The 25130-nt window shown below is 40.4% G+C and overlaps 1 protein-coding gene and 1 long non-coding RNA gene across 5 annotated transcripts; both read left to right on the top strand.

The window, feature by feature from the left end:
* The first annotated feature begins 217 nt into the window (after positions 1-217).
* On the top strand, positions 218-25130 carry LOC103717048 (ethylene-responsive transcription factor-like protein At4g13040). Of its 4 annotated transcripts, none has more exons than XM_008805279.3 (7): positions 218-1367; positions 5117-5161; positions 5735-5865; positions 8133-8217; positions 16905-17085; positions 24147-24268; positions 24358-25130. In XM_008805279.3, the coding sequence occupies exons 2-7, from the start codon at positions 5119-5121 to the stop codon at positions 24492-24494; spliced, it is 699 nt and encodes a 232-aa protein (XP_008803501.2). In that variant the 5' UTR covers positions 218-1367; positions 5117-5118; the 3' UTR covers positions 24495-25130. The 4 variants fall into 4 exon arrangements, with proteins under 4 accessions (XP_008803501.2, XP_008803500.2, XP_008803499.2 ...); XM_008805278.3 differs by having other exon boundaries at positions 221-1367; positions 5107-5161; XM_008805277.4 differs by lacking the exon at positions 218-1367 and adding an exon at positions 1378-2075.
* LOC113463379 lies at positions 8225-12107 on the top strand. The gene is made up of 2 exons (XR_003387520.2): positions 8225-11186; positions 11266-12107. It is a non-coding gene; the product is annotated as an uncharacterized LOC113463379 (long non-coding RNA).

Below are 25130 nucleotides of genomic sequence, written 5' to 3'. Positions count from 1 at the left end.
TCTGAAAAATATAAATAAGGTTATTAAAAAAAAAAAAAAAAAGTGAGGTGGGCGTGGATCATTTAGGAATAGGTTAAGTAGAGGGTTCATGAGGGGCAACGTAGTTGGGGGCGGACGTTATCCGCACGCCTTATGGCCACCTTTCCATCCAACCACCATCTCGTCGGTGGCTGCCGCCCAAGCCTTCTCTCCTCTGTTTCTCGTCACCCGACCTATGAGCCAATAAAATCCAACCCCACCCCTGAATTCCCGAAATGCCCCCCCCCGAGAAAGTTTTATTTTCCGGATCTGTCCCTCCTTCGATCCCTCCGTTCCTTCCTCGGAATTCCGTTCTGCCCGTCCTCCGAACCTTCCGCCGCTGTAGATGCTGAAATTAGTAGAAGGCGAAGCGAAGCAATTCAGTTATTCGAATCAGAGGACGTTTTTTCCCCTCATTTTTTAGGTTAAAATCGATTTTTCTGGGGGGTCCGGAGCTGGTTTCCATGAAAATTTCATCTGTTCATGGCTTGTAGGGTTTATCCGATGAACAATTCGTTTTTCTTCTAGAAAATGGGGGTTTTCCGGGGGAAATTTTGGATATTTACATCAAAAAAGGGATTGTTCTCTAAACGGAAAACAAACTCGCGATGGAACTGCAGCTTTTAATTGATTTATAAGGTTTACGCGATGAAAATTCGTTGTTTTCCCTAGAAAAATGGCGTTTTTCCAGGGAACTTTCGAATATTTACATCACAAGGGGGATTTTTGCTAGAAGAAAATTAAAAACTCCAGCTTTTATTCGATTTTTAGTGTTTATCCTCCGATAAATTTAAGTAATTTTTCCTGGTAATTGCATTAAGAAAGGATTGTTTTAATAAAAACGGGGGAAATTTAGATCGGAATTCTAGTTTTGGGAGGAATCAGAGACCCTGGAAAGACGAGAAAACCGTTTCCTTGGAATCGGGGATCTCCTCGCTCCCGTCCCGGATCTCCCGAAAGGTCGCCTGGGGCATTCTGGGAATTCCAAATTTGGTTCCTTTAAAGGAAGCCCGAAATTTACGTAGACTTTTCCGCAATTCTCCCTAACTTCCGGGGGCATTCTCGGAATCCAACCCGAGAGTAGAGAAAAACACAAAAACATACGTTCCCCCTTCACTTCAACCCCACCAGCCACAAGCACAAGAGCGCAGAACCGAGAAGAGAAACCAAAAAATAAAAAAAAAAGAGAGGAAAAAAGTAGGGAGAGAAAGGTGGTAGATGAGAGAGCCTCGCTCTCGTCACCTTCGCCAACTTCATCTCCGCCTTCCGGTTATTCCCCTGTGAGCCCACCAACCTCCGCCCGCCTTCCCCGAATCCCCCTGATCCTTCCCTCCCTCAGCGCCGTCGTGGTACGAACTTGCCTTTTTTTTTTGGTGTTTGTTTGCTGGTCCTGGGGTGGTTTTCCTTCTGTCGTTTTGATGTGTTCGCCGCTTACCATATTTGTGTTTTATGTTGTGTTTCGGTAAGGAGTGGGGTTTTGGATGTTGGGTTTTGATGGGCTTGCCGCCATTGGGAGCTTGGTTTTTCAGCAGTCCTGGGTGTTGGATTTTTGGTGGGGTTCTGGGCCTTGGCAGGAGGAGGATGATGGCTGGAGAGTTCAGCATCGCCAAGTTTTGCGGGGTCGTGGATTGGTGGTGGGGGGTTTGTTGGTGGGGTGGTTCGTGATGAGAAAAAGGTTCGGGGATTCGATTTGTTGAGGTGTTTTCCTTTGTGGTTTGAGTTTTGTCGTGCAAATTTTGCGTTGTGGACATGGTTTTCTGGGGTTTTGCGTTTGATTGGTGGAGCTCAGGGGCTCGCCATCCTGTTTTGTTTTGTCTGAAGGGGTTCGTTCTTTTGTTGATTGTGTGAGTGTGGAGTTGTTTCTTTCAAGTGCATCCTGTGAGTGTGGTTTTGGTTGGCTGAAGTCTGGTTATGCATGATTAAAGTTGGGGTCGTGAATGAGTTGGATTTGGCTGTTGGCATGAATATCGAGATGCTTAGGGAGCCAGATGTGGTCGTCATTGTTGCTGAAAAATTGTGTTGGAAAGCTGATTCAGTTTCATTTCCTCAGAGCTTGTGTAAGATATATTATTTGTATTTTGAGAAAATAACTGGGAATCTGGATACACTGATACAAATTTAAATAATAAATGGTTTTGACAAGGTTTTCCGTGTGTTTTTTTTCTCTGTTTCCAGATGTGCTTCTTATGTCAGTTAGAAATTTGTGATATCAAAATCTGTACAGCAATTTCCATTCTGTTAGCAGCTTCCATAGTGCTCCTTTGATTGAATTCTTTTTCTTTTCTGTCTAATTGTCTGTTTTGTTTATTTCTTTGTTTAATTTGATAGGCAATTCCCCATGGGGTTAGGGTGTGCCCATGGTGCCTTCATGCTAATGTGGCTTGTCTCCATGTCATCTAATTGTAATGTGGTGCTTAAATTTAATCCCCAGTGCACTTATGCAATACTGTGAAATCCTGATCCATTAATCCATATGTTTTGGTGGTATGAAGAAAGTGACATGTCATGCCGATTAGGACTCTGTTGGCGATAGATTTTCTAGGCATATGTAATTTATTGGCCATGACAGCCTTCTTACCACAGCATGCTTCTTTTGAGTATTTTCGCATTTCATATCTGATTAACATTTTGTAGTCCGTAAGATCCTTCCTTTCCATTCGCGGTTTCAACTGACCTCACAGGTTCATTCCGTATTTATCTCTTTGTTTGTTTCAGTATCTTATGTTGTTTGTGTTTTTGCTTGTTTTGTATCTTTTTTTTTGTTTTTTCTTTTATTTTTTAAAATTCGGGGCAGGCCTTGGTATAATGGTAAGGTTGCTTTACTGTAGCCTTGGTGTCATGGGATCTAAACACGGAAATAGTTTTTCTGCATGCGGGGGTAAGGTTGCGTACATCTAACTCTCCCTAGAGCTTATAGTAGTGAGGGCCTCATGCACTGGGGCATCCTTTCTTTTATGTTTTTAAATTTCACCTTCTTCCCCTTATCATAGCACATATTGTACTCTTTAATGACTAGTAATAGAAATATAACTTGTTCAAACAACTTAAACTAGAACTCCTAATCCAGTTATATTATACTCAGACCATATGAACAATAATCTTTCTTGCCCAAGTGTATAACAATGGGACTTTTTTGTTTAAGTGTAACAGGGTCCTTGGATGCATTATTCAAGTTTTTTTGGAAGTTAAATAAACTTCTAAAGTAATCCTGCTTGCTTTTTTTGAACTTTGACATTGTGTGTTAGTAATCAAATAATTCATTTATCAATTGGTTAACAATTGGATGTTCGGATGCTTCAAATTTGACCTTTTATGTGATACGTTGTGAACAACTTTCTCTGTTTATCAGTCACAATTGTTCTGCAGCTAGCACTGGGATTGATGGATATGGTCTCTTGATTGTGTACTGCATTATTTTATACATTTGCAAATCTCACTGGTGAGATAATACCTTACCTATAGGCATCTTTAGGACTTCAAGGTTAATTGATGGACTGACAATTAGCTCATGATCGTGTTCATCAATGAAATTATCCTCCATCTTTTCTTAGAAGATTAACTAATCGAGTTTCATCTCACTTGTGCCTTCTTATTATGACTATTAACCTTAATGTTCAATGAAAGAAACTTACTTTCCTATGGTCTTTGTCTGCAAGCCCTGGGGCACCACCAGCTTTGGCCTCATGATCTTGGATTTTAAATTCACCATCATGGATCTTTGTGATTTACATTTTTTTAAAATTCTAATATGTGGATAAGCATCAGTCTCAGTCCATCCTTCTTTTAAAATGATAAATCTGTCAAGTCTTGCAATTTTTATTCATTCTTTGACTATGGTAATAGAGATTCTTCCTTTATTGTTAAGAAAGATCCTCTTGCTCCCATATCATATTAATAAAGTTGAGTTGCAGTTGATGATGGACTGAAGATGATATAATCCTTTGTGTATCTCTTAGTTACAAGGTTTCTATTTTTTCTCATTTTCATTTGAAAATTGTATTTTGTTTAGTTGATATAAAATGTCTACAAGTTTCTAGACCCTTGTCATCCCTAGTTTTATTATAATTTATACAGTTCATATCAACATGTGTACAACATTTTTTTGGGGTTTTATTTTGAATTTGACTTTATTCATCCATTGCAAGTTGAATGAAAGCTGCAGCCTCACTAGTATTGCCACAACTACTACTTGCTCTTGAAATCGGTTATTTGACATCCTGAATACTCTCAGTGAATTTTCAGTACATATTTCTACCTCTGTTCTTCACACACTCTCTCTCTGTCTGTCTCTTTCTGTCTATTGTCTCTGTGTGTGCATGCACATGTATACATGCAGTCTTTCTGTCTATCTCTCACTTAAATTAATTGCCAAAGCAAAGGTTTGTTTTCCATCATCCTTCTCCTATAATTGCATACTCAATTAAATTGAGTTAATCAACTTAAATATTGTAATTTACACTTCATTACCTTCCCTTATAATTTGATAGGAAGGCTTGTAAATTCAGAATACTAAGGAATTTTTGTATGTCACATTTTTTTTCCATGGTTGCGCTATACTTCTCGCCAATTCACAGGACATCCATGCTATGTGTGAGATCATTGAATAATCTAAACAACCAAGTACATGAAGTTACTGTCATGCATTTCTAGAATAATAATTCATTGGGAAAAACTAAGGATTTCTGTGAATTATTAAGGGATCACACTTCGCTCCAATAGAAATTCTATGCAAGTTTTTAAATATCCTAAGGCACGGCCGTCGCAGTCTTCCCATGGAATAGGAAGCTCCAGGTCCTAATACTCGAGATAATGAATTTCCCACCCCATCTTGGTCCATTTTCCCACTCATCCATTCCCAACACTCGAGGACGGTGTCCTGCTGGTATTTAAAAACTTGATTCTATGATTGTTGCTGTACACTGGCTGATTACTATTCAGATTCATTACATAGTTCAAGTTTGCCTGTCTATATCATAACTTGTATAGTTGTTAATGCTGCTATCATCAGTATTCCTTATGTTATATCATAAATTTCTGCTAATTTTTGAATAATTCTCTCATGTTGAATCGTTTTTAATTTTGCATTAGGAGATTGCAGCCATGGTTAGCATAAGGAGACGGAGATATCTGGGCCTCTGCACAGGTATGCTAATTATGCTTTAACATTTTAAGCAAGTTTTAAACTATGGATAATGAAAATGACATTGTATTAATTTATTTTCCCTTGTCCAGGTGTGATGACTTATATTTTTCATTTCATGAATGTTCATTTTTAGAGTGCTTAGTGAATACTGTTGGTATTCTAAAGATTGCTGTGAAATGGAAAATAAATAAATTGTTATAAAAGTTCAATTACCTTTCATTTTGGATTTCTTTGAAATCTGAAAATTCCACATTTTTGAGCTTGGTAATTAATTAACTTTTCATAATAAGTGGCCAGAAAAAAGTCCAACAGTTAAATAAGGACCTTCTTTTTACCCTTGATATGAATTTTATAGCCTAATGTCATGTCTAATCCTTATTTCTTTCTGGAATGCTTTAGGGGGGTGGTCTGTGAAGACATTCCTAGGCCATTCTTACTTTTGATTACATGGATTTATATTTAACTTTTTTTTTTGCTTTTTTTTCTAGAAATCATGTTCTCATTCCCGTACTTCAATGAACTTATTTCCATTGGACATGTCAATATAATCAAAATTTCAATATATCATTTCAGGGAAAAGCTCCATTCCTGTTGAGCTTCCCAAGCCTGCTGCCATTGGGAACACTGTGGAAAATTCTAATCAGAATGTGAAGCCATTCAGTGTGCATCCTATGCCTTCAGATAATTTAAGCCTTCAAATGCCGGTAAAGATGGCTTTTTATCATCCTAAGCTCATTTTTTCCAAATTATGTTGGTTTTCGTACCTGTTTTTTTGATTTTTGTGTTTTTTTCTAAATAGCTTACCTTTAAGAGGATAAATAACTTACTCAGGAATACGTATTTTTCTGGGTAAGTATTTTTTGGGCAACAGAAAAATAATTTACTCATATTTTTTTATGCATTAGAAAATGGCTTCAGAAGTTGTTACCCATATTCTTTTGTATTAGTACTTTTCTAGGTAAGTTGCTAAGATCTATTTATATTTTCCATAATACCCTTTATTATATAAATATAATTATATATTATATTATATTATTATATATATATATTATAATATATAATATAATATAGTATATAATATTACTGTATATTATATTCTATTATAATAATACATTATATTACAATAATATATTATCATATATCATAATAGTAATATGCTACATTATAATAAAATATAATATAAATATTTATTATAATAACAATGATATATTATATTATAATTATAAATTATATTGTAATGATATAATAACATATTTTATTAGAATAATAATATAGTATATGATATTATGTAATATTATATTGTAATCGTATAATATATTCTAATATTATAATAATGTAATTTGTTAAATGAGAATATAATATATTATTACAATATTATAGTATATGATATTATATATCATAATATATTATTTATGATTATATTATATTATATTATATAGTACTATATTATATTATAATAATATGTATTATACCATTATTATTATATTATTCTTATAAGGTTAGGAGTATTTTAGGAATGAAATAAAAAGGTTATTTTTCGGCTGATGAGAAAATAACTTACCCACCTAGAGAAGTATGAGACATGGATAAGTTGGTCAATGGAAAAGTTGACCAACTTTCCAAGATATTTACCCACCAAGGAATGGGCCCCTAATGTGAATCGTGTTTAAATATCTTGCTGATTAAGTTGTAGAAAATCTAAATTCATTGTAATCATTTCATGTTTGTATTTGGAGTACTAAAAGATGTTCACTCATCTTCCTTGGTATGATTTCATAATTCTGGGTGTAAGAAATTGGAGGAATCTTGAGACCTTTCTTAACAAGCTTGTTAGTTAGACTGTTTGTCATCTAATTCACTTGCAGGTATCTTAAATATCTTCTTCCTAACTCGTTTTGCTCTCTTAACTCGTTTTGCGAACATGTCCTCATTTTTGTTCAGGCCTCTCATGTTCTGATCTGTCCTCACTTCCAACAATATGTTCATGAATTAAGCTTGTCCTAGCACTGCCCTTTCTAACCAAAGAAATCTCAGTGTCATTTAGTGGCATTGGTGCACTCTGTAGTCTAGAGGCATGTTCTGGTTTGCTTCATCAAACTGATTTATTAATCTGTTGATACATCCTTGTCAGTCTCTTTTTTATGGAATAGAACCAAGCTAACTTAAAACTTGTTCGGGAAGATTTTTGAATAATTTTGACCTACAGTTGTAACTATATTTTGCAATAACTGCTGTTTTTGATGACTTCAAACACTAAACATAAAGTTATTTGGTAAGGGCCTGCTTGGTATTGCTTTCATTTTCTGTTATTGGTTTCAAAAACTTGGTATTGCTTTCATTTTCTGTTCTTACTTTCAAAAACCGAAGAAGAAAATATACTGGATCACACCTCTGTATGATGAAATCTTTTGGATTTCCAAATTGTTTTTTTTTGGAAATCTTCATAGTATATGGAAGAAAATTTGCTTTCATAGTGAGAGACAATAAAAACAAGGAATAACAGAAGTTGTGCAACTGCTTTCACATTAATCCTCACCATGTGGGATTTGGCTATTTTGTAAAGAAATAAAAACACAAAAACAGCAACGGTGCCAAACAGGCCTTAAGATAAACATTAAGTTGGCATATTAGTGCTCTTTGTTAAGTATATCATGATATCTTCTTCCCATCTCATGGCCTGTGGTGATAAAGCAATAGGAATTATTGATTGATATACCACAGCATGGAAACTGCATCAAGCAATTGTCTGTAGGATGACATGTACTTATGTCTATGTTCTCTATGCCATACTGGTTACTGGTGCTATGTTTTTTCTGCAATCATGCCAACTGTTTAAGCTACTGTTTCTAATACTGTCTGTAATTTTAGTGCAATGTCAACTGCTTATTGGACGATACTTTTGTCTAACCTTCTACTTTATTGATGATTCTCCTATACTGAAACCTGATCCATCAGTTGATGTTATTGACAGGTTAATGTTTCTGAAGCATTACCTGGATCTTCAAATGCATCTGGTTCAAGCTCATCCAAGGAAGAGGTAAATCATTATTATCCAGGTTAGTTCTTTCAACTCAAACCTGATATTTTAAGGCCCGAAAGGGTTCTTTAGATATTTTTTGGAAACAGTTGATGTATTTATTCCTTGTGTTATACTGGGTACTCACTACTTTCTGCATGTTCTTGGAAATTTGAAATTTAAGTTTTGATATTGTCAAGACAAGCATATAATAAATAAGTTGCAATTTTCTTCCATTCAGTGATAATTTATTGGCAATAAATTATTTGTGTTGCTGAAAATTGGACCCAGGGGTGACCGTGAGCCGAGGAGGAGGAGCTTCGGCTGTGATGCAGTGGCAGGCGGCTGTCTCTGGTGGACCTGCAAGAAACCTTTGGCCGGGGTTCTGGCGAAGGCGCTTCGATGTTTAAGTCAGAGAGGGATTTGGAGATATTTAATGGAGATAATTGAGAGATGTTCTTTGGCCAGGGGAGAAGATCCTCCCTCTTAGGGCTTCCCCCCCTCTTTTTATAGGAGGGGGTGTAGTGGTTACCTGCAATCGGGTGTGATTGTGCGAATAAATGAGTTACCGTAAATGGCCCGAGATTTTGGACTAGCTGGCGATCGGTTGAGATTGTGTGAATTCAAATGTTAACAGCTGTTGAGGTGGAGATTGCGGGATTTGATTCCGGATAAGGAGGACTTGAGGATTCCTTCATGTGGGCGTTACGATGTAGGGGTTGGCTTGATTTTCGGTGGAGTGGGAGTCGGTTTCTCCCTTTAATTGGATTTTTTTCGACCTTAAGGTCAATCGAGCTTTAGCTCAGCCGAGAATATGCCTGCCGAGGTAGCGAGTGCTATGTTTGTTCATGCCGAGGTCGTGAGCGCTGAGGTCGGCCGCACTGAGGTCGTAACTGCCGGGAGCATGCTTGTCGTCGTCATGCTTGCCACGAGGTTTTGGTGCTTTGACCATATGCTCATCGACTTTTTCCCCCAACACTACCCTCCGACTTTCGAGTTCGAGCCGTCTCCGAGCTCGGGCGAAGGAAGTAGCCATTTCCGTCATGTTGACTTTAAATTATTTTGTTGTTTCGAAAGGAGGAAAAATGCGCTTTTTGAGGCGTTTTTAATGAGAACACGAGGCGGCAGATTTTTGCTTGTCGAGGTGATTTTGAGCTACGGATTCATGATGAGACTCCAGTATTCAAAGAGACGGCCGCTTCGATTCTGCTTTTAAAGCGACGATCTACGTTAATACGCTGGTTCGGTTTCTGAGGGCGACACGTGGCGTGATCTAGACGGAAGGCGCGGCCTGCTCTCGTCGATCCGGTCCGTCGGAGGAGTCTATATAAGGTCCAAGCCAGCCATAAGAACCTTTATTTGGCCGTCGTAGCCTTTGTCTTCTTCTTCTTTCATTTTCTCCTTTCCCCGATTGTTATTTGGTCTTCCTTGGAGGTGCTTGGGGGTGTTTATTGGCGACTTCTCTTGGTTTTTCATTTCTGACCGTCAGCCTTTCCAGCGAGGACCACGGTAGGTCTTCTCACTTTCGCTCGGAGGCCTACTTTTCTTTCTTCTTTGCTTCTCCATTCTTCTTCTTTTCTTCTTTTTTATACTGTGAGCAAGACAATGTCAGGCGGCTTTTCTCCCTCTGCTGGGGCTTCTTTTCGTGGGATGGAGCTCGGGCCAGAGGTGAGCCATGATCTGGATGAGGTTGGGCCGAACCTGACCAAAGAAGAATTGGGCATGATTCGAACCCAATTTTTCTTCCCACGCGAGTTCGCCTTTGAGCTCGCGGGGCCGTGGGATCGTGTTACTAGGCCCCCTTCAGGTCGGGTCGGAGTGTACGTGGAAACACTTCGGGCCAGCTTGAGATGCCCCCCTGCACAGGTTCATGAATGAGCTCCTGGAGAGGTATCGCCTTGTCCCAGCGCAGCTCGCTCCGAACTCGTGGAGGATAATCATGGGCTTCCTGTCCCTTTACTTTGCTCACGGGATACCGACCTCGGTAAACGTCTTCCACGGATGTTACATGTTGAAATCTAACCTCGCGGATAGAGGATTGCTGTACTTTGCCCTTCGGGGAGGTAGGCCGTTGTTCCGAGGTGCTCCTACCTCCATCCATGGATGGAAGGAAAAGTTTTTCTTTCTCTCCTCCGAGTGTCAGTGGGGGTTCAACCCGACGTAGGGCCTGCCGATACTTAAGGTCAATAATAAGGCCCTTGAACTAACCGTGAGCGAGTAGAAAGTCTTTGCGGCTCTTCGCGGTCCTAAGGGGATATCCTTTTGAGCGACCTCTTGAGCGAGGTGGTCCTGATAAACGTTGGCCTGAGTTCGGCGCGCCCTGGGGGTAAGGGCGGTTGCATTGTTCCTCCCTTCATTCTATTGTTCTTCATTTTATTTTTTCTATTTTTCTTCCTTTCTTTATTTTTAGGGTTGGTCTGACACTTGAGTTTCTTTCTTCATTTTTCAGAGAAAGAGAGTGGCCGAGGCTGGCGGAGCTCGTTCTTTGTCTAGGAAGAGGCCTAGGCCGACCTCGACTTCTTCCCCTGTCGAGGTCGAGGACCTTGAGGCAGAAACTCCTCAGCTCGTTCGGAAGAGCAGTCAGAAGAGGATTGGGGAGCCTAGGTCAGAAGAGGCTCCCCCTGCCAAGCGCGCAGCTTCTGCCGAGGCTACAGAAGGATCAGCGGCCGGTGCCTGCCCGACCTCGGGTCCTCCAAAAGCTCGTAGGTCATCTGTCTGCGGCACTCAGGACCCGAACCGGACAGCGGTCTCGGGGTCCCAAGTCCTTCGCATGCTCCGCCGCTGAGCTCTTCAAGGCTCGATCTTTTGAGCTCTGCAGGGGTCGATGATCGCCCTGAGAGGAGGCTCTACTGCCCTGAGTGGTTAGTTTTCGAGGACAACTCGGCTCTCCGCAACAACGAAGTTGCTCGTGAGGTCGTCCGCTGCGCGTTGCTCCCAGTCAACCGAGCCGAGCTCGAAGTCGGTGAGATCGGCGATTTCATCGACCAGGCCTACTGCTCCGTCGTTCGAGTAAGTCTTTCTCGTGCTTTTATTTTCATGTTCTTTTAAGTTTTTGACTTTGGCCAACTATCGCTTTTCTTCGTTGCAGCACCTCCACGTGATCGATATGTTAGCCTCTGCATCGGTTAACTATCAGGATCAGGCTTGGAAGAGTCAAAAGGAGCAGGAGCTCGCCGAGAAGCTCGCCGAAGCCGAGGCCAAGCGAATGGAGGCCACTGCGAGGATGGACGCTGCCGTGGCCGAGCTTAGGTCCAAGGCTGAGCACCTTGATGAGGAGGCCTCACATGCTCTGACTAGGTCGGAGCTCCGTGGCTCTGAGGCATGTTTGGCCGACGCCCGTTCTGAGCTCGCAGGCCAAAAGTACGAGGCGGGGGTCCTCCGGCTGAAGATTGTGCAACTTGAAGCTTGAGAGAGGAAGGCACTAGAGCACGCTCGGAACGCGGTGCAGATCTTCCGCAAGTCGGCCCAGTACCGGGAAGAGTTGGAGGAGGAGGCGGTCGATGGGCTCATCCGCGGCTTTGAGGATTTTCGGGCTTAGGTGCGGAGGATTTGCCTTAAGCTCGCTTCAGCAACCTTCGACCTCGGTTGGGGTCCACTGAAGATGAGGATGTTTCGAACAGCCTTGCCCCTGTGCCCGTCGAGCCCGAGTCCGAGGTAGTTCCCGGGCAGCCAGTGAAATTTTACCTGAGGCTGCCACAGTGAACGCTCCCGAGGCTGCTCCAGCAGAGGATCTCGAGGCGGTTCTTGCGGAAGAACCCGAGGCCGGTGTCGAGATCATCGCCACCCCGGAGATATCTTAGGGCTTAGCTTTTCCTTTCTTTTCTTTTTGTAAACGAGGTCAGTCACTGAAGCCATTGTGCGGCTAAGTGGGTTGGCTTCAGAGCCAATATTTTGTACTCAGCCTTCCAGCTTTTTATCAATAAAACTTCAGTGTTCTTCAATTTTGTTGTGTCTTTCAACTTGTTAATGTTTGCGCTTTCAACGCACCTTTGTCTTTGACTGTTTGAGTAGGACTTTGCACATCATTCACTTTCGAACTTAATTCCGGCGCTCTTGTAGAATTTTGCTAAGTCTTTGGGCTTGGATCTAGCTGTAGTGCGGTCCGAGGTCGACTTGTTATTCGGCTGTTAGGATCGTGAGCTTTTACAGGTTTGGGTGCTCTTCGATCCATAGCATCTGCCTTAGATGTCTCGGACTATAGCTTCGATTTTCGTTCGATAGTATCCGAGGTCGAGGGAGCCTTAGCCCGCGGCCGACACAGCGGGACGTTTCGAGCTTGGTCGGGACGTCATTAGATAGGACTCGAGGTCGAGGGAGACTTGGCTCGCGGTCGACACAGCGGGGCGTCCCGAGCTTGGTCAGGATGTCATTAGATAGGACCCAAGGTCGAGGGAGACTTTGCTCGCGGTCAATGCAACGGGGCGTCTCGAGCTTGGTCGGGATATCATTAGATAGAACTCGAGATCGAGGAAGACTTGGCTCGCGGTCGACACAGCGGGGCGTCCCGAGCATAGTCGGGGCATCATTAGGTCTCTCCTAAGGACTCGAGACATTTCAGGAACATCCTGAGGTTCACAAGCAGATCATCATTAGAGGAAGCTTTGAATAGTTAGGAGAAATCTCTGAAAAATACCTTATTAGCTGGATTTTCAAACATTGGAGACCCTTAGAAGGGCTTCATTGATAATACATCCAGAGGTTCTCGGAGTGCCAACTTCGGAGAATGAGGGTTCCATCAAGGGACTCAAACTTGTATGCTCCAGGCCGTTGGACCCGAGCGACTCGATACAGTCCTTCCTAGTTCGAGGCAAGCTTCCCTTGCTCAGATCGAGAAGCTTCAGCTTTCCTCAGGACGAGATCTCCTGCTTTGAAGAGCTTGACTTTCATCTTAGAATTGTAATATTGTGCCTCTTTCTATTGGTACCTAGCCATGCGGATTTGAGCGGCTTCCCTTGTCTCTTCAAGAAAATTTAAATTGCTTCTGAGTCGTGACGAATTGGAGGCCGCATCGTAGTTCTCCACTCTTGGCGACGGGAGCCCGATCTCCAAAGGGATGACTGTTTCCGTTCCATAAGCCAGGTTGAAGGGAGTTTCGCCGGTAGGGATTCGGAATGTAGTTCTGTAGGCCCATGGTACATTGTAGAGATCTTCGACCCATTGCCCTTTGGACTTGTCGAGCCTGGCTTTTAGCTCTTGAAGAATTGTCCGATTTGTCACCTCCGTCTCTCCATTAGTCTGAGGATGAGCGACCGACGTGAAGTGATGGTCGATGCTCCTTCGTCACGCCGGTTCTATACAAACCGATTGAGTATCCCACGATAGATGAGCGCTTCAATCTCGTCTTGGAGTCGGAAGCACTCCTCTGTGTCGTGGCCGTGATCTCGGTGGAAGCGGCAGTACTTTCTAGAGCGTTGTCGAGCTTCCGACTCTCGCATTGGTGGTGGAGCTCGGAGATAGCCTCGGCCTTCTATCTCCATGAGAATCTCGGACCGAGTAGCAGTGAGGGGAGTATAATTTTCGTACCTCCCTGATGTGTTCTCTGTCGAGGCGGTGATCTCGGTCGGGGCCGTGGTCTCGGGCGAGGTGGACTTCTCAATCGAGGCAAGTTCTTCTCGCGGCGAGGTGATCGACTTCCTGGGTGGCCGCGCTGTCGCGACGCCTTTTCTGCCCCTTCGAGAGTCGTTAGGCGGCGTCTCGCCGAGAGGCCATGGCCTCTTCAGCCTTTGCATATTTCCGAGCTCGGGCCAGCATCTCCGTGCAGTCGGCAGAAAAATTCTTCTCGATGGAGAAGAGAAACCTGTAGGACTGAGCTCCTATTTTTAAAGCTGACACGACAATCGATTGATCAAGCTCGCGGACTTTCCAAGTAGCGGCGGTGAAGCGGTCGATGTAGTCTTTCAGGGATTCTTCTTCCTTCTGCTTGATGTCGAGACGAGAATCCGACGTTCGCCGCTAGGGCCGACTGGCTGGCCGCAAACTGCCTGCCGAGCTGCTCGAAGGAGAGCACGGTGCTCGGCTTTAGCCTGGAGAACCAAACCTGGGTCGTTCCTCAGAGGGTTGCGGAAAAAGTCTTGCACGGCAGAGCCTCCGAGGATCCTTGCAGTGGCATAAGGGCTCTGTAACACTTCAGATGATCCAGGAGATCGGTGGTTCCGTTGTAGGATTCTATCTGGAGCATCTTGAATCTTGAATCTTGATGAAATCGGGGTTGCCCTTGTGCCTGATTCTTTGATCCCGAAGCGCCTCGATTTGCCGCTTGAGTTCTTTGACCTTCTTGTCGAGTTCTCCGCCTTGGAAAGTCGCCATGGTGGTCCGTTTTGGTACCGACTGACCTGGGGTCGATTCGGCTTTCGAAGGCTGCGGCCTTCTATCCTGGTGGCTCCTTAAGGGCTCTCTCCGGGGAGACATTCGGATAGAACCTGGTGACGGCGCCGTTCTCCATTGTTGATCTTTGCACAGACCCATCTGGAAGAAGTGCCGATCGAACGTGAACCCGTGGAGGCAGCACAGGAGGGGCTTCCACTTGTTGCAGGCCTTGGACTGCTGTTGCTAGTGCTTGGACTTGCTACACTAGCATGTTAAATTGCTCAGGTTGGATCTGCGGAACTTGATCTGCTGGAGGCCTCGGTGGGGGTTCTGGACTGAGCGGCCAGGACTTGGTGCATGATGCCGGGAGGCATTAGAGGCTCCTCGGCTCCTTAGTTTCATGATCACGACTCGGTCCCTTCCTCTAGTGCCAACTGTTGCTGGAAATTGGATCCGGGGGTGACCGCGAGCCGAGAAAGAGGAGCTTCGGCTGTGATGTAGTGGCGGACGGCTATCTCCGGCAGACCTGCAAAAAGCCTTTGGTCGGGGGTTCCGGCGAAAGCCCTCCGATGTTTAAGTCAGAGAGAAATTTGGAGATATTTTAATGGAGATAATCGAGAGATGTTCTTTGGCCAGGGGAGAAGATCCTCCTCCTTAGGGCTTTCCCCCTCTGTTTATAGGAGGGGGTGTAGTGGTTACCTGCAATCGGGTGTGGTTGTGCGAATAAATGAGTTATCGTAAATGGCCCGAGATTTCGGGCTAGCTGGCGATCGGTTGAGATTGCGTGAATTCAAATGTTGACAGCCGTTGAGGCGGAGATTGCGGGATTTGATCCCGAATAAGGAGGACTTGAGGACTCTTTCATGTGGGCGTTACGATGTAGGGGTCGGCTTGATTTTCGGTGGAGTGGGAGTCGGTTTCTCCCTTTGACTGGGTCTTTCTCGATCTTGAGGTCAATCGAGCTTTAGCTCAGTCGAGAATATGCCTGCCGAGGTTGTGCCTTCCAAGGACAGGCCTGCCGAGGTAGCAAGCGCTGGGGTTGTTCATGCTGAGGTCGGGCGCGCTGAGGTCGGTCGCACTGAGGTCGGTCGCACTGAGGTCGTAACTGCCGGGAGCATGCTTGTCGTCGTCACGCTCGCCACCGGGTTTCGGTGCCTTGACTATGTGCTCCGGGTGATCTACTTTCCCCCCAAACAATTTGTATACTAGGAAAAATGAACATATTCATGATGGGTTTTTCATGTAGGTTTTCAGATTACTCAGGATGACCACCATTGGCCTTGATAGCACTGTTTGGTTAAAATACCAATAGAAAAGAAAGCTCCACATTGGAGAAAATATGGAATGTTAGTTACATTTAACCTCAATGAGCTCATGCTTAGGGCTGGAATACCAATATAGCAATTTATTCTATTGGGCCCTATAAGGTTAACTTGGATCAATTAGATTCTTATATTCCTAACCTACTTTGCTCTTGAGCAAGTTTTGCAATACTTGTGTGTATAGCCCTGGACTGGGCCTGCTGTACTATACTGATACCGAATTGATACATCGTACGAGGGTGTGTCGAGTGTCGATATAGACTCTTATACAAGGCATGTTGACACTGTATAGATATGTAATTAGTATGGGATCCAATACCGAGATTGTGAACCTTATTCCTAAGTATATTACTCTACCTTGTAGGTTGAATAATTTACTCTGGCTCAAAAGGAGAGTGGTGCTGTCTACTTTTAAAATGCCTACTTTGCCCCTAGGATAAAGTTGGTTCTTGTAAGGCATTTAACAAAATATCTGGAGTAGGTGATTAAAGAGGTTATATTCCATCTTGACCCAGTCTTTTCCTTGAGGTAAACATAATCTTGGAGAAACAGAACACGAACATATTTACTGCCTTCAGGAACTCAATAAGCTGGTGTGTAACTGTTGAAATAAAAAGAAACGGAAAAAGGACATTCCTTAAGGAACATTTCATCAATAGGATTTCTTGTTTGTGGATGGTAAAATACATGATAGTCCTACATTTGTTTTTTGACTTCTGCATTTTCACTGTATCCTTGATATTTGACATTCTTCTCTTTCTGCAATATTTGCTTGTGCTAGACTGATGAAGAGAAGGAACAAGAAGGGAACACTAACATTAGTTCATTTTGTCGGTTTGAATTGACTAGGGCACACAATTGTTTTGAAGATACAAATTATTCTTAACCCCTTCTTATAGTTCATTTAGTAATGAATTTGTCGATCTGTAGCTTTCAATTGTATTGACTTTCATTTAAGAGAGAGAGAGAGAGAGAGATACTTTCTTTTAAAAAAAGAGAGTAATCTGGAAAGAAAGCTGATATGTTACCTTGCCACCATTTCTATCAATATTAGATGTGTTTTTTCAATAAATTTTGCTATTGCTCTTTCAATTTGCAGGTAAACAAATCAAACGCAGGAAGCGACACAGGAGAAAGCACTTTGAAGACCAAGAACCATGCGTAATGAGGGGTGTTTATTTCAAAAATATGAAATGGCAGGCAGCAATAAAAGTTGACAAGAAGCAAATACACTTGGGCACTGTTGGATCACAAGAGGAAGCGGCCCGATTGTATGACAGGTATTTGCACACAGTACTCAAAGTGATTGCTATGTGATTTTCATTTCTACTGGTGTCCTAAAATTTGAAAAGAAGTACTTGTGTTTTTTCTTGATTGTATCCAATTTTAAATTGCTTTAACAAATTTGCTTCTCAGACTGAAGCATGCACTTATACAAAAATTTCTGCAATGAATAAAATTGATCATTGATTTAGTCTTGAAAGGACTATTATTTTATTGCTACTCTTTTGTGAGGATGCCCTAAACTTCATTACCTATTAACTAAACTACCATATCTAATAACATGTCATTGATCTTTGTCTACTGATTACTTGATGCAGGTCTAACCCAGATGGAATGAGGTGTAAGGTAGCAACTGAATATTTTAGGCACGAAAATTGCAAAACTTAATATTGATGGATAAAAGCAGTAATTTATTTTTATGTATAAATAGATGTGTATCAAAAGCTCCACTAAGAGTCTGTGTTCTAGATTTCGATTGCGGTTCATGTCTTTAAGGATCTTGTTACCACAGAAAGATAAATCACAGCAGAAAAAGCCTCAAAATTTATCTTGTGGCCTATTTTGCTGGGAGTAGTCTTTGCTGTGGAAACCCTAGAAGCCATCACCTGGTGTAGAGGAAGTTATGGATTTCAATTTTAATCTTAACATGGGGAAAAAATTCTATTTAAGAAGCCTTACAATGGCGATAACCCTTTTACTACTTCCGATAGGGTGATCTTATTATCTTCATAAAAGAAATAAGCTTTCTACTATGCAAACTCAAATCTCATTTCTCACTTCTGAAGCTGGGCTCCTTTTCCAGCCTGATCACCTGGGCCCTGGCTATTCAGATTTTCACCATACAAGTCAAATGATTACATCATTAAGTCACTTAACTAAATAACATGCCAGATGACTCACTTAAGTTGGTCAGATAACGTCACTTAATTAACCAATACACTGATAAAAGAGCTAAATAATGTTCCAACATTTCTTTTTAGCTGTTGGTTTTTTGACATATGATTTTTATTTCATGAATAGATAAATCTCCTAGAGAAGCCCTCATAGGACTGTACATAAATTATAGTAGGCTCTTCTAACTCTTCAAGCTTCAATTTTAACCTTTGTAGACTTCTCTTATAGTTAATCCTGTCAACAATAACAAGACATATAGGTGGTCTTATTTCATACTTTTCATCAATGGACTCTAAATCAGAACTCTGTCTAACTTTACGACTGCCATAGAAAAATCTTTTGCTAATTGTATGCTTGACTTCCTAATAAGTGGATGTACACTACCATGGATTTTTATCCTGTTATTGTTCATTCTTTGCATTTTTAATATGTTTGACTCCATTGCATGTTTAAGTGGATAGAGCAAGTGTCAAAGATTCTGCTTATGTGGAACGATCCATCAGAAGAGACAGCTTTAATGTACACATTTACACTAGGTCTTCGGTTCATAACCTCTCAAACTTAGCATGTAGACATATCCCATGGATATGCATTGCACACATAATATAGCTGTGTAAAACAGATGAAAAAATTTATATCTTAAACTCTCTCGTACTCATGATGGTATCAATTGAGTCTGCCCTCCAGCAACTAAAAGCTTGTCTGATGTAGATTCGGATTGCATCAATGGAGTGTATTCCAACCGACGTCTTAAAATTTTCTCTACTTTAGGTGCACCTCTACAAACTTTGCCAACTCATGTTCTAAAACTCATTCAATTTAATATGTCGTGCAGCTTCCTGGTAGATATTTGAAGGTTCGGGGCAGCCGCAGAATATAATATGTAACCCTTTTTATTGACTCGAGTAAAAATGATCACTTATCATGATAGGATTAACTTATCATGCATCCAAGATTATCATGACATTAAAACATCTGTTTGTCAAGCTTGATTTTAGTTATTGTATTCAAGCTACAGCTATTACACGTCAACATCAGGAACTACATCTTGAAGAAATTGTCAGGAATATTTGTTGGACACTAGATCAACAGATGCTTCTTCTGCAGATTTTGTCAGTCATTTTCATGAATAAAACTCAGCATATGATAATAACTTAGCTGATAGCTTAGGAACTTATTAGTTTTTCCTGTAAATGTTGAAGGCTGTAGTGAATCATGTCATCTAGAAAGTTTTATTTCTATATGACAGAAAAGGGAAAAGAAGATTACTGAGGAAAAGAATAATTAACAATCATTAGATTTGTTTTTATTAAGTAAAGTTATAATAATGCAATTGGAAGTGAAAAAAAGGAAGAAATAAAAATGAGATTGGTGATTAGCTCAACATAGTCAGAAAATATAGGCCATGCTATGTTCAAATCTTTGTTTAGCACGAGATAAATGATGCGGAGGGTTGGATCGTGATTTAAAGTTTTTGTTGAAACTGAAAAATTTCGCCAAATTGTATTGGTTTTGCTAGAAATTCATCCAGAGCCTATCCAAATTTTTAGTAAATTTAGCTTGTTTTATTTTTTTATCAGATATTCACTAGCCTTGGTCTAAACAACTTACGTAAGGCATTCTAGCCTTTTTTTGGGATTCTTCTTATTTTTTATGTTATTTTGTTTGATGGGTAGGGCTTTCTTGTTAGTGAAGAAGTGGGCCTTTACAAAGCACTTCTGTGAGACTCATATTCAATTTTGTGAGTTTTAAAGATTTGGAAACATTTTTGGTATTTTTTGGAATGAATATTTTTTCAACTATTTTTTTTATTAGTAATTTAAGCTCATGGAAAATTTCTTGCCAGTGATGAATGACTTTAAACTTGGATTTTTCTTTTTGTAAGTGAGCAATTCCAAAAAATAAGATCTTGTTACTTTTAATGAAACTCCCAATTTTGTGGTATAACTTTTATACAAAGTAAAGAAATTAAAATTTTCAATGTTGTAATCTTTTGAAAAGAGCATCTGGATGTTGAGGAATTTTTAGTTTTTCATCATGTACTTATATTTGGCGTACTTGGTTGAACCTACCAACTGATGAAGCAAATTTTATATTTAACATTTTATACTTGAAAATTTAATTTTTCGCATTTTCCTTGGAGAATCAATAATTGCTAGTTGTGCCTTCAAATTTGGATTTTTTTGTATATACTCTTGCAATTATGGGTTGTTGCATATTTGCCATTCGAAAATCACTATTTACCTATATTTGTACCCCTCAAATCACCTTGTTTTGGCATGGATGCCCCTCATTTGATTTTTGGCTAATGACGTGTTTTAAATATCATTTGACACCAAGGTCTACTGTGCTGGTTTTGGGCACTGTATCGGTTGCCCGATGGCACGAGTTGGTATGGGCCGTGCCGGGCCCGTACCGAGAGAGAAAACCTGCCGGAGAAGGAGAAGAGAAAAAGAGAGTGAGCGGGGGAGGGAGGGATAAGGAGCGGCAGCAGAGGCTGCAGGGGTGGGGCGGGGGGGGCAGCGGAGGCTGCAAGGGGGTGGCGGCCACGACCTTGGCCCCCGTGGCCCTCCGCCGGCGTCTACCGCCGTTCCTTCTCCCTCTCTTCCCTGCTCGCTCTCTCTTTCCCTTCTTCTTCTCCGTCTTCGGCGAACCGTTTTCTACGGCAAAACCATACCGATAAGCCACCGGTGCGGATCGAAACAGGCAGAACCATCCGGTTTGGGACGGTTCTGCATTTCTTATTTCACACTAATACACTTCTACGCTAATACCTCTAAAAAATTTAATATCTAGTTTGTATTAAAAAGAGTTGTATTTTTATATACAAAGTGCTCTGTAAGTTCATGGATTTTAAACTGCCGGTACCCGTAAGTGCAAGCCGATCATTTTTGGCCATTGTTTTTTCCTGGGGCATCTATGTGAAAAGTGTTGAGAAAGGAGTAACAAAGTAATTCTATATTTTTGATTGTTATTTAATAACACCATCATTCAAAAAATCTAAAGGAGGGGTACCTATGCAAAACAGGATGATTTGAGGGGTATATGCAAATAGTGATTTACAAAGGGCAAATATATGCAATAGGCTATATTTGCAAGGATATAGGTGCAAAAAGCCCTTTAAATTCTGTATTGTTATCTTTGTTGATTGACATTCAATATCACTCTTATTCTCTATTTCTTGATACCACTGAAGATACCCAAACCATTTGTATTACTAAGACTTATTCACAGCAATAAGTGTTGCATTCTTGGCTGAGAATTTATTTGAATATTTTTTAAATTTTTATAATTTTACTGTTTATCATGAATTCTCTTTTTCCTTTTTTTATCTTGTTATAGTAGTCTATTTTAATATAATTTCAAATACTTATTTATAACTTTGGGAAAAAAAGCTGAATTATATGTTAAAACAGCATGGTATACTTTCAAATGATTTGTATTTGCTTCTTCTTACCTTTGTATTGAATCTGTATCTTTTCTTATTTTTCTTTTTTGTTTATCATACATTTAACATTTTGTTAATTGGATAGAATTGTTTATATTTGGATCACAAATATTGAAACTACTAGATATTACAGTCAACAACTTACCTGAAAGTCCGAAACTAAGTTTTGGAATTTTGGAACTTTGAAGAAGGTACCCAGAACCTAAGGTTGTAAATGATACCTGAAAACTTGATAACCCAACCAGGTTATTTTATAATAATCAAGTATATATCCAATTTAAGTTTTCGATGACCTAATTGGATCAGCGTTGGATTTTATATTATAGGATTCGATTTATTAATGGATCGAACTTGGGTGTAGCTATATTCAAATATGAAAACTTGATAACCTGAATACATATGCACAAACTATATTTATGTAGTATATATAAATATGAGAATATAAGGAGAATTGGCTACACGATTTGTGTTAATTCCTTTTCTTTATGTTTGTATTTATGGTTTTTCTCAAACATGCTTTCCTTAACTCTCGCCTACTACTATTTCAGTTCCAAAATCCTAGCCGACAAAATCCTGGCTGACATTTAGATTTTGAATATGTTCTAATCAAACCAAAGATAAATAGAAATTTAAATCTGTTTCAAAAGAGATTGGACTTTTTCAAATTGAATCATTCATTTCTCGTATCATGCTCCTTTTCCACTAGAATTTGTTACAGATTTACTATATATACAGGATTCTTGTGATAAGAGTTCTTTTAGTTTTGAAACGAGTTAACCCTTGTCTAATTGGTCCACTAAAATCATGTGCTGAATCGAACTTTAAAAAACTTGAATCCAATTATTAATGGAGATTGGATTCGAGTTCGGAGCATACTCATCTTGATGGATCCAATGCCAAATTGGAACTCAAATTTCATATCGAGTTCCGACGCAGATACGAGATAGATCCAACCCAAGTCCAACTCATTTACAGCCCTATCAAAACCCATTTAGCATATGAGGAATGAACTGTAAGGGATGACACTGACTCAACTATTATAAATACAAAAATATGTCACTAATTTTAAGGAGAAGGAGAATTGGATGACAAAATTGCCCACCTTTGATACCCTCAGTCTAAAGATTAGTTTCCATTCTGTTGGTTGCAGATTTACAGAACCTGATCAAACAGCTGGTAATGCTATTAATTTGGTCAAATTACTGTCTGCTGGTGCTGTTGCCAGCCTCACATTGCATAATACATGCTATTCCGTGCTAGTGCTTGGCGTACAGACAAACACATACACTCGTATGTGTAACTTATACCACATGCTGATACGACATCGGCATGGTATGTGCTGATGATCATGGATTATGCTTTATTCCTTGAAGTTGGTATATTTAGTAGGATTACAAGATACTGTCAAAAGATTCATAGTTTTGTGACTTTTGTCACTAGAATATGGAGGAAATGTATACCAATGCCCATGATGCTGCCTCAAGGTCCTCAATTGAAGTGCTTGTCCTGAAACTGACAGACCTAGTGAGAATTTAGGTTACATTTGGTGGATTTAAGCCCTTAGCTTTGGACCTAGCTGAAAGATGGGAACCTGACATTGGAATTTGAATCATGTTGTTTTTGAAACTGTCATTACATAACTTGTGCCAAGTTGAATAAGGCCCTTAACATATGGATGAATGGAGGGTGGCGATAGAAAGGGAAGCTAAAGTTAGGAAGAGAAATGGGTGATTTGGGTTCCTATATGTGGCAGAGGCTTCTGCAATGGAGTAAGTATGGTATTTTCAAGCTTTCAATTTCCTGAATGCAGCAACAAAGAGACCATAATTAGTGGTCAAAAAGAGCCATTAACATAAACAGCATTACAAATCCATGGATCAATTTTGATCCTACTTTATCAGTGACTGATATCCTCGGAGTCCTTGGAATTGGAATGTCTTCAAATTGCTTCTCCCCTTCTTCCAAAGCCTTCGTTGGTCACTTCACCAGGTCTTTGCTTCCACAATATATAGATCTGAAACGTGTTGGGTTGCTACATGCTTTATTGGCCATTTATGGAGTTTATTTAAATCCCTTATACGTGCTACTTCTCAGCCCCATTCTATGTACTCAAAAATATCTTATTTTTCCTAGCTTCAACACCCACCTCAATTTCATCATGTTTGTCACATTCATCTTAAGCTTTTGTCCATATTTCACTAGAGTCTGAATTTGTTTCACCATTCTTACTGTTATTTGATTGTAGCTAAAAATGCCATTTAATATTTTTACGATCACATCAAGACTGTCTGTCTCCCCCTTGTACATATCTTTTTGCGTGGACCCAAAAGTCTCTTAGAAGAACCATATTAGCATAATACATTAGAAATCTTGTCTCACTAAATTACACTTGGAATGTTAAAAAGTAAAAAGAAAAACCGAAATCAATGTATTGTGCAGGTGCTATAAAAAATATCATTTTGTATGGGCCATGATTTTGATTATATAGAAACAACTACACTATAAAATAATGACAAAATAAATCCATTTATACCGGAGAAGGGCCAAATCTACCATGAATAAATTGTAAATTAATATGACTAACATGTACAACTATGTACAACTTAAATTGTAAATTAAATCTACTATGTACAACTTTTCTCAAAAATTATGTATAAGGTGATATCTCTGTTGCTACATGTTCCTCAAGTTTGGAAATTGGATCTTTGTTTACAGAGCTGCTTTTATGTGCGGGAGAGAACCCAACTTTGAACTCTTAGAGGAGGAGAAGCAAGAACTAAGACAGTACAAGTGGGAAGATTTCTTGGCAGTGACGCGCAACGCCATCAACAACAAGAGTAAAACTAAGAGTTCACTTGTACTGATCATACAATGGTTGTCTGAGGTTATTAGCTGTAATAATTGTTAAACTGCTTTTATTTTTCAGAACATCAGAAAAGGCTTGGTGCGGATAGGCGAAAGAAGCCTGAGAGCCAGTTGCAGAGTAATGATGGGGAGCGTGAGAAAGGCACCCATGCTTCATCAGCATCTGATGATGGAGACGCTGATACATCTGTCTCATAATCATAATAATGCAAGCAGGCCAAAGGCCAAATTACAACTGACCCCTATTTTTCCTATAGGGATTAGTCTATATCTACATATTTCATATAGGTAGCATATAGCTTATATTTCTCCATTAAATTGCTGTGCATAAAGCCCCTATTAGGGCAAGCAAGGGTTGATGAAATGCATTAAATTCTGGTAGGAGAATTCTGTTGCCATTTTCAACTAGCCATTATAAGGCTGCATTTGGAGTTTTTTAGCCCGAAGATTGTGTTTTATCATTTTCCTTTGCTTGGTTCCTTGTACAGCTGTTCTTAAAGCCTGTTTGAATCTGTGCATAGAATCTGGCTGCAGCCCTGGGGTGAATAGCATACTGTCCATGTTTTTCTGATTGAATAATGCCATGAGTCCCATTCTGATCAAAACAATTCTCCAACTTCTAATGGTTCTGGTTAGTTAAAATTAATATTGACATATCTGTGCCTAATGATTTTTCCAAATGAGAAGGTTTTGAAGGTTGGTTCGAACTGAAACCTGCTTTACTCTCGTTGATGCTACTACATTATTTGAGCGTGGAGAACATGTTAAGACATCTGTCCATGAGAAAGAAGGGTGTGAAAATAATTGCAGTATTTGCGCCTAGTACTCCTATTT

This window comes from Phoenix dactylifera, unplaced genomic scaffold, assembly GCF_009389715.1.
Source record: "Phoenix dactylifera cultivar Barhee BC4 unplaced genomic scaffold, palm_55x_up_171113_PBpolish2nd_filt_p 000194F, whole genome shotgun sequence".
In the NCBI taxonomy this organism is placed as follows: Eukaryota; Viridiplantae; Streptophyta; class Magnoliopsida; order Arecales; family Arecaceae; genus Phoenix; species Phoenix dactylifera.
This window is presented reverse-complemented; position numbering and strand designations above follow the sequence as displayed.

Coding starts and splice junctions, on each gene's coding strand:
- LOC103717048 (XM_008805277.4), top strand. CDS start 1,934: ATGATTAAAGTTGGGGTCGTGAATGAGTTGGATTTGGCTGTTGGCATG. Junction 2,076..5,116: donor TTCATTTCCTCAGAGCTTGT/GTAAGATATATT, acceptor AGGAGATTGCAG/CCATGGTTAGCATAAGGAGA. Junction 24,269..24,357: donor CAACGCCATCAACAACAAGA/GTAAAACTAAGA, acceptor TTTATTTTTCAG/AACATCAGAAAAGGCTTGGT.